At 41.6% G+C, this 9,854-nt stretch overlaps 1 protein-coding gene across 1 annotated transcript; it reads right to left on the reverse strand.

Moving 5' to 3' along the window:
* Positions 1-2,122: 2,122 nt before the first annotated feature.
* Positions 2,123-9,854, reverse strand: LOC119882215 (dual specificity protein phosphatase 4-like; the record flags this gene model as incomplete). Its single annotated transcript, XM_038692206.1, is given in 4 exon segments — positions 2,123-3,268; positions 5,429-5,648; positions 7,973-8,100; positions 9,568-9,854. Coding segments are annotated over 4 exon segments (1,024 nt in total), but the record flags the coding sequence as incomplete, so codon positions are not given.

Here is a 9,854-nt window from a genome sequence, read left to right on the forward strand (position 1 = left end):
CAGTTTCACACACTGCCATAAAAAGGAAGCACATACAACTTAATTAAGAACATTGTTTATTCAACAGCAGATCTTCAGTAATAAATAAATGCACAGATTATTCATTCCACAATAAAATTGAGGGAAAGTTGGGTTTTTTTGTTTTTTTAAATATAAATGTCCAAGTGGAGGATTGATATTGCCATGACGGGTAAACAGCACTGACCAGACAGAGGACAGTCAAGTCAGATGGACTAACACAGAGAGGCTGAAAGACAGACAGGTACCACACAGATGTGTACAAAGTATTGCGTTTTTCACCGACTGGCTTTCTATTCTCTCTCTCTCTCTCTCTGTCTCACTCTCTCTACATAGACAAAATGTCTTTATGTTAAGTCTAGTCAGTCTACCATCACCATGATGTAGAAATCAATTATAATACAGTATTGCATCACTTCAAAGTGCTACAGAGATAGGTGCCGACAATCTCCAAAACAGAAAAGGGTTTGTCTTCTTTGAAACCCTGTGTGTGTGTGTGTGTGTGTGGTGTGTGTGTGTGTGTGTGTGTGTGTGTGTGTGTGTGTGTGTGTGTGTGTGTGTGTGTGTGTGTGTGTGTGTGTGTGTGTGTGTGTGTGTGTGTACACATAAGGACCCGTGTATAAAAGCAATCATGGGTGGACTTTGTGCCTTTGGATGTCTAACACGGAGTCAAAAGCAAAAGCAATACAAACATTGTCTGAAAATGTCATATTAAGAAACGTGCTAAAAAGTCACTGCTGTTGTTGTATTGCATGACTTCAAGGAGAGCGCTGTGGACAACCTTTAAAAAACAGGGGAGATTATGGTTGTGTTGAACGGGTGTGTGCGCACATCCGGACTCAGATATACACAGAATGAACTGATTCATAAGGACAACTTCCTGTTATTGGATTATGGCCTCAAAGTTCTTCTCTTTTTTTTCCAGCATGGATTTAAAAAGTGAAACCTGGATTCCCCTCACAAGGAACAACACTGAGGGTCCCTGATGTTTGGCAAACAGAGTGTAAACCACTCATGTTTGGTAGGTGAATCCGTGAAAACATCGGAGGATATATGCGTGAAAATGTGGTCCCTAAAATCTCTCCAATTTAAATGTCTATTAATGATTTAGCAAGTTTGTCTTTGTTGCTTTGGAAATCTATTCAAACATTGCTTTAACTCTATAGCTTAAAAAGTCTTGTCAGCCTGAAAAATTGCTATTCTGAGTCTGCTGCCTAATATGGACTTCCACCTACTCAAATACAGTATATTATGTGTTTGTGTCCATCTGTGAGTGTGCGTGAGAAGAGATGAAGAGAGAGGCTTTTTGCTGTTTTGCCATTGTGGAACAAGAGGCCTGTGGTGCACTGCTGAGATGTTTTTAAGTCTGACTAACATTCAGCAATCTGCTCCCTAGCAGCTAAGAAAAAATGATCATTCCACTGGCAAATCCAGGAATGCCTAAATCCACTGGACACCTTTATGAACAAGGCACAAACATCTTAAAAAGGACCATCCGCTGGTGGTGCACATTTTAGCCCATAAATTGAAGAAATTACATCCTACAGGAGCAAATGTATTCAGTTCACTTGGGTACACTATGAAAATAACTCGCAGAAAAGAACAGAAACAGACGGATTAAAACATACAAAACCACCAGCATGCTTCTTTATGTAGCTTTCTTCAAGTGCCACTGTGCTCCAAAATAAGCCTTGCGATAAAAGCAAAATCCAGGAAAAAGACGACGTGTCACAAAATGTCCCAGAAATAACATAATGCTCAATCTTTAAGCGATAATAAATTTTTGTGACCCCGCCATTCTCTTGGGGCTTTTTCTTACGGTCCATTCGTCCATAACAACCCTTTTTGTGATGTAGCAGAAGGGGGTTTCCTACAGTGTGTATCAGGGGCCTGCAGTAGGGCTTCCTGGTCCATTTATGAGGGCCCTGGCCTTTTTTTGGCATCTAATTTTATTTATTTAGCCTCTCTTGTGAGGAGATGAGGAGCAGAGGAGAGGGGGCGGATGGGGTGAAGATGAGAGGCAGAGATGAGAGGAGGAGGAGGAGGAGGAGGAGGAGGAGGGACGGAATATAAAAGGATAAAAAGGAGATGAGAGGAGAGGAAGGTGTGTGTGTGTGTGTGTGTGTGTGGGAGGAGGGGGGTGCAGGAAGAGGACGTATGAAAGACAGGAAGCTCCGGTCAGATCGCCGGCAGAGCACCTGTCACCGAAGAGGCTCCTGCTTTCTATCAGCATCTCCTCCCCTCTTTTTTTCCATCCATCTCTTTTGTCTGGCAACAGGAGGGACACCCAAAGGGGAAAGAGCAAGTGCTTAAAATTCCTCCTTCCTTCCTGTGTCCATCTCCTCTCCTAAAGACCTGTTGTCTCCATAGCAACAGGCCCTGTCTTCATACTGAGCTTATTCAGTTGGTAGTCGTGAACGTGTGTAGGCACAGAGAGACAGAGAGAAAGTGTGTGTTCACTGCTGCTCATGCCTCTCCGTGTCAGTGTTTGTGTGTCAGTGTGCCTCTGTGCATGTTGTTGTTGTTGTTGTTGTTGTTGTTTCTCACGGAAGAGGGTGTATCGTCAGTAAACATCAGTCCAGCACTCCATCCAAACTCGTTTACTGAAATGAGTTACAGTTCATTTTTGGTCAATTTGAATAAATGTTGTGTTGAAATGGAAGGAGTGCTGACTGGTTTCTGAACTTTAAAAAGTGTTTCAGTCTTTGAGTTTTGACTCAGGCACCATGACACTTCTCTCACCCGTACTGGAAGCATATTTATACTGCAGCGGCCAGTAAGACTTGACAGATCGTCCAGCCAATGACAGCCCAGTCTGTGCTCAGTTACTTTGTCGGGGGAAGTATGTGATTGGCTATCCATCAGCAACCGGGGGAGGTCGTGATCTGGCTGTGGTGCAGGTAGGCAGGGTTCACCACTGAAACCGGGAAGTTGAAAATGAACGGCGAGGTGGGCGTGGCTGTCGTCGAGGTGGTGGTCGTTGAGGACTTGGGCCCGAGCAGCGGGCTCGCCGTGGCCGCCGCTTCGGCGGCACACGAGGTGGCAAGGAGCTGCGACTCGAACTGCAGCAGCTGCCCCATGAAGCTGAAATTAGGGGAGATGATGCTGCGACGCCGGCGCACAAACTCGAAGGCTTCGTCGAGACGCACCCGCTTCCTCTTCATCAGGTAGGCCAGGCAGATGGTGGCGGAGCGGGAGATGCCTGCTTGACAGTGGACCAGCACTCGCCCACTGGAGTCCCGTACTGAATCTGAGGAGAGAGGGGGTCCAAAGTCAGAGGTTTCTATGGACAGTAAAAATAATTCCGTTTTTATAAGCTACTACAAAAATCTCTCAACATCTACTGAATCGACTGGCTTTTTCCTGTAGCGCCACCAAGAGGTTCTGTGGTTTTGAATGAAATGTCAAAACAACTGATGGATAGGTCGCAAAGAAATTTGGTACAGACCCCCGTACTCCCCCTCACAATGATTAGTGAGAACTTTGGGTATCCAATAGCTTATCATGTAGCGGCATGATCAGGTCAATGTTTGATTTGTCCATTTGTGTTTATGGCCAAACGCCTGCAGAACGAGTGACATTTCCATCAGCCTTAGCCGTGCTTGGCAAATGTTAACCGGCACGCTAACACCCTGAACTAAGATGGAAAACATTGTAAACAAACTATCACCTTAAAATGTAATTTCTTTTACAGTATTTTTAACCCAACAGATGTACAGTGACGCTTTCCCCTCAAGCTCTTTTCATTTCCCCTTCCGGTGCAGTCAAACCAGTAGCTAACCTCAAAGTGAGAAAGCAGCAAATCACATTTAACTGAAACACGCAAGTGCAACAAATTCTGGCTCATCAGCCTCTTTCACACTTCCTCCCCTGTCCTATTTATGTCTCTGCCTCTCTCAGGATGTTCAGACGCATGCAATTACTTCGATACTGTGAAGATTTATGTAATAGTTTGATTAAAGCGTTTACAGTGATTCAATTTCCCCAACAACCTCACGATTAGTCGTGTTAATGTCCCAGTGCATGTGTAGTGGCCTGCAGGAAATTGGAAGCACAGAATATGAAGAAGATAATGGAGGAACTTCATTTATTGTTTTTTTTTTCCATGTCGATTAATTTAATCTAATGTTGCACCACTGCTGGCTGTGCTGCTCTGTGGATATAAACCCAATGCTTTGAATCCGGGTTTCCTCCATGACCTTTCTGGAATGATTTACTTGCATTTCTGTCTCGCTTGATTGCTAACAACCTCCCTTCCCCATCCCTCATCCTTTGTGCTCTGCTTTTGTCTACATTGTGCCTCTGTCAAACTCTCTTTCACACACAAACAGATTTTCAGGTAACTCCACCACAGCGTCTGTTCACCCAGTAACAGCGGATGAGTCAGACTCTGGTCCCACAGCAGCTAACTATGACGCATACCAGCACTGACACATACACATCAGAGTACATGCTCACAAACATACAGTCACCACAGGGAAACCATAAACAAACACACACACCCCATGGATATGCAAAGGAATAGCAAATCACACACCTGCCTATGTTATATACACAAACACAAATGAGAAATCACGCTGCAGAGACAGGACTGATTGGAATATTTTATCATTCCAAATGCTATCATATGTCTTTACCTTGATTGTGTTACATCGTTTTGTTCTGCAATGGATTCAGATGACTAGATTTTGGTTGTTAGATTTTAAATGTGTGTGTTAAAGGGCTACTTGGAAATAATTCTGGATTCCGACAAATAAATGTCTGATTTGTCACCATGTGCCTGTGTCCAGTAAACGGAAATCCTTTCCATTGTAGTTCTCTTAAAAGCTATTTTCTGGGAAAAATTCTCAGACTCCACACGAGAAGTGATGCACATTACATTCTGGTTTTGGGATTTAAGAAGAGAGGTAGTTTTGCTAGCATGAGCAGCAAAAATGCCAAATATTTGATGGTTTCAGCTTCTCAAATGTGAGAATCGGCTGCTTGATCTTTGTCTTACATTATAGCAAATTTAATATCTTTTGGGTTTTAGACTGACAAAACAAGACATTTTCTGCCACCTTAAGCACAAGGAAATTGTGATGGGCATTCTTCTGCTGTTTTATAGACAAACCATTAATAGAGAAAACAATCTTCAGATTAATCGATGATGAAAATAATCGTTAGTTGCAGCCCTACATATGTCATTAATATTAAAAAGGTCTTTGACATCTACCAGCAGGAACTGCAAGAGCTTGTACACAATCACTCCAAAATGAATGAACAAATAAACATAACTCGGATGAAATGTTTTAGTATGTGACCTAAAAACGAACCACAATAACATGCTGCAGCAGGAAGCTCATTTAAATTTGTGGTTATCCACCATGGATCACACCCATACATGCAAATCACACACTTCCTCACTGACCTATGAACTCAATAGCCTCCAGGAACCAGCAGCTGATGTCTTCTTTATGGTTGTCCTCCACAGGAATACATTTGTACTGGTACGCCCCCTCGAAGTGGTTGGGACAGTCGGCGGACACATTCAGCAAGGCGGAGATTCCTATGGCGTCCAAGACCTCTTTCTTTGAGGCGTGGAGGGCGCTGCCAAGGTAGAGGAATGGGAGGATCTCAACTGGGCCACCCTGAACGAAAGACATACGGGTGGACAATGATTAATTATTTATTTCTAAAATCAGCAGTGAAGAGGCAGATTTTCTGATCGGAGGCAGTTTGTGCATTAATCATTCATTAATTCACGTCACTGAGTCATTACATGGAGAAACATTTCCTGACCCAACCTAACTTAGAGCCATGTTAGACATAATTTACTTAAATGAATAACAGCTTACATGATAAGACAAAGAAGCAGATGCCAAAGACCAGATGTCTTCAGTGAAAGTGTGACCTCGCTTAAATATTTTTTTTTAAATCACATTAGCCATGCTTATCATCGGCCAGGGTTAGCTTATTATCTGTGATTAATGTGGGGTCATTCGATACGGGCCATTTCGTTTGTTTCAAGCTAGGTTATTTCCCCATAAGGAAACACATCTTGCTGTAGGAGCTGCGTGTCTGATGGGCTGACTAATGTTTACATGCTCAGACCATAGAAATTCAGTGGAAATAGCGTGTTATTGATTCATCTGCAAGAACAACAGATTTATCCCGGTGATTTACATTCGCCATTCTGTCATGCTTCATTGAGGACACCATGTACTTTCTCAGTGATCACACTTCATCGGTGGAAAGAAAGAACTGTTCTTCTGAGAAAAATGTGCTGCACAATTCTGCAACATTTCCTCTGAAAGTCAGCTCTACTCAAACATGTGTTTGCAGCTGATACAGTGTAAGCAAAAGTACTACGTGCTACTGCATACTGCACAGTACATGCTGTTATAGCACTGACTGAGACATGACTGAATATGTCAATCTATTTGTCCTTTCTGGTTTAGTTGTGTTTTGGGTAATAATATTAACTGTTGGCCATAACATTTAAATGCCTAAGCCAACACATAACCAACATCGTTTTTATGATTAATAGCTGTGTTTTATCTGTTGCTGTCTTATGCATATTATAAAGAGGAAATATTTAACTGAACATATACATATACATATATATATATATATATATATATATATATATATATATATACATACATACATACATACATATATATATATATATATATATATATATATATATATATATATATATATATATATATATATATATATATATATATATATATATATATATATATATATATATATATATATATATATATATATATATATATATACACATACACATACACACACACACACACACACACAAAAATATTTATAAAATATTCTAATCTAAATTACATATATCCTGATGTTTACATGCACCAATCCAACTTTGCCAACCCATTTTTGTTTATCTTGAAACATATTTCAAACCTTATTCTAATGTAATAGTGGAAGTATTGTTTTCCCTGTCATTGGATCTGAGGGGTCAGTCGGTTGCTGGTCTATACCGGTAGTGAGGCTTATTGACAAGAGCTCTGTCTGTTTATGTCACTGCTGCTGACGAACTTGGTACTGACACAGCGTCAGGAAATGATCAATACTGCTAAGAGATGTAATGTGAGGAGAAGGGGAGGGGTAAGGGGGGTTGTTAGAGAGGAAAATAGCGCGTGAGATACCACAACTGGCTATTCTACCAGGCCTATCGTTTCTATGCTGCAACAGGAAGCTACAGTGTTCCTGGAATAAAACTCCCACCTGACAGTGTGGCTGAGAGACTATCAAGCATTTTTCTTAGAAAACACAGAGGACTGCCTGTGTCTCTCTCCTCATGCATTCCAGGGGAATTACACCCACACCACATGTGACTGTGAACATTGCATAAAGTCTGCAGGCTCAAATGGCAGACCACTAACAAAAACCAGGCCAAACAGGTCACAGGAAGTAGCGCAGAGGTGAATCAATGGTGAACTATGGCCTCCAGTGCAGCCTATCAAAAGACAAATAACTGATTTAAATAAAAAGTGGATTTTCATTGGTTTACGTTGAAGAAGCAAGTCTATGACTTCACTTCTTTGGACACCCAGACTAGATGGGCAAATGTGGTTGAATGAATGTGGGAAAGTGAACAACCGTTGCATAGCAAGACAAATAACATCCAGTGTTTGCGCACGGCAGCTCTCTGCGTCAGTATGTGAAACTGAACAGCATAAAAGCTGAAACAAAATCATGCATTTAACAGTTTTTTCTGTTACATATTATTATGAACTCAACACTTTTAGTCTAACCGAGTAAGCTAATTAAAGACATCGCTTTTTGGTGTGGTAACTGTTTTGTTTTTTTTCCATTGAAAAACGCTCATTCGTTTTCAGACTGAACAATTGGCTGTACACACACTCAGTAGCAGTTCACACATGAACTACATCAGATTGACACCAGTGGTACTGCTGTGTTTTACCTGGTCATGGTGTGGTGTCCCACAAGACGAGCAAGCAGAGTCGATACTGGACTGGCTGGTGAGGGACGGTAAGGATTTGGTCTTTAAACAATACTCTGGGTACTCTGTGAAAAACCTGTCGTATCCACCTGGAAAGGAGACATAAGATATAATTACACCACTCTAGAAAAATGACTATAGAGTAAGGCACCACATTAGAAATAACATTATAGTAAAACATGAGAGATTCACTCAATACTGGGGACCACCAGAGCCTCCAGGAACATTACAGAAATAGAGATTATTATGCATACACATATTTGAGGACAAAAGAAGCATGGCTAACCACATTAACATCCCAGTACCATTTGCACCAGGATTTATTTACTGAAACCGACCCCTGACCTACTCTGTCCTGTATCTACTGCCGTGGATTTGAAAACAATCTCATCATCCCTTTGCTTTTATTACATAGGCTGACCACCGCTCTCTGCACCTCAGGGATCAAATCAGATTAACTGGGAAAATGTCGTCTTTGTAAGCTACATACATTCACTCCTGTGCTTCAAGGCGCCTGCGTCATTAGGATGCACACACACACACACACACACAAAAAGAATGCGCCACAGCTTGCAGCTTGCAGCAGCTTTGGTTTTCAGATTTCCTGCAGTCTAAATATAGTCTGGTGGGTAAATCGAGTGTTGATTTTAGATTTAGACAGCTTCCCATCTATGATTTACCCCAGGCAAACTGTTTCTGAAAGGATCACGGGTGTCCTGTAAGTCCCTCCGGTTTGATGTGGCTTGTACGCATCAGCATTACCTCATTCACTCAGCTCACGGCCATTGGTCTGTGTGTGTATGTGTGTAGCTGTGAGTGACCGAGCGAGTGTGTGTGTGTGTGTATTGTAAAATTCAAAAACAGATAAAATAAAAATGAAACCAGTGTATAAAATAGAGCAAGCACAGTTTGCAGCACATTTCAATCTCTGGTTTATAGGCGAAGGAGCAGCTACGAATATTCAGTAGCTTTATGAAGGCATTAAAATAATATTGATATGTTGGTTGAAAAATAAAATGAGCTATGCCCTAGATAGGCTGGTGGCATATCCATTTAAACTAGGCTATTAATGACATGTGGAGAAATTATTTTTATTATCATTGATTAAATAAACATAATCATTAACAGAAACATATAATCTTCCAAGCAAGTGTACTTTTATCATTACTATTTTCATTGTACATTACAATTTTCATTGTATATTTTAACTTTGACTAATATAAGGGCTTATTCAAGAATAAACGCCATATGCAGGAGGAAATAACTCACCTATTTTGAGCAAAAAAAAAATGTTTTATAGGTTATTGCCCCAATTAAAGGCTGATTTTAACAATGTATCAAGGGAATAATATATATATATTTTTATGCCTCTTTATCACCCTATATTAGAATAAAGTACCCTTCATCAGTTATATTAAATGAAATGCTTCCATGGACCTTTTGAGGCTGAATCCTGAAATGTAATGACCACATTGAGTGAAGCCTATTTTCTCAACATTAGCCCACATGGAGAGGCTGACCCATTTAAAGAGTGTAATAATAAAGCACGTATTTACCTTTGAGTAGGTATATGCGTGTGCCGGAGGAGTCCCTGCACAGCGCGTTGAGCACCACAGTCAGAGTGCTGTCCTCATTCACCGCGTCGGAGTCCTGCGTCCTCTCATCGTACAGCACCGCGGCGGAGTACATCCCGGAGCGGACGCGGACACGGACCTCCTCCTCCCCGGCCAGTATCTGGTCCAGGCTCAGCACGGAGCCCTTGGCCCTGCGGCGGACGATAGTGTTGCAGCGGGCGTTGACGGCGCCGCGTATGTGCCCCGCGCTGAAGGCGAGGAAGGAGCGG

This window comes from Micropterus salmoides, unplaced genomic scaffold (assembly GCF_014851395.1).
Source record: "Micropterus salmoides isolate LMB-PRFRI ecotype aquatic unplaced genomic scaffold, ASM1485139v1 Ms_hic_scaffold_2991, whole genome shotgun sequence".
NCBI classification, from domain to species: Eukaryota; Metazoa; Chordata; class Actinopteri; order Centrarchiformes; family Centrarchidae; genus Micropterus; species Micropterus salmoides.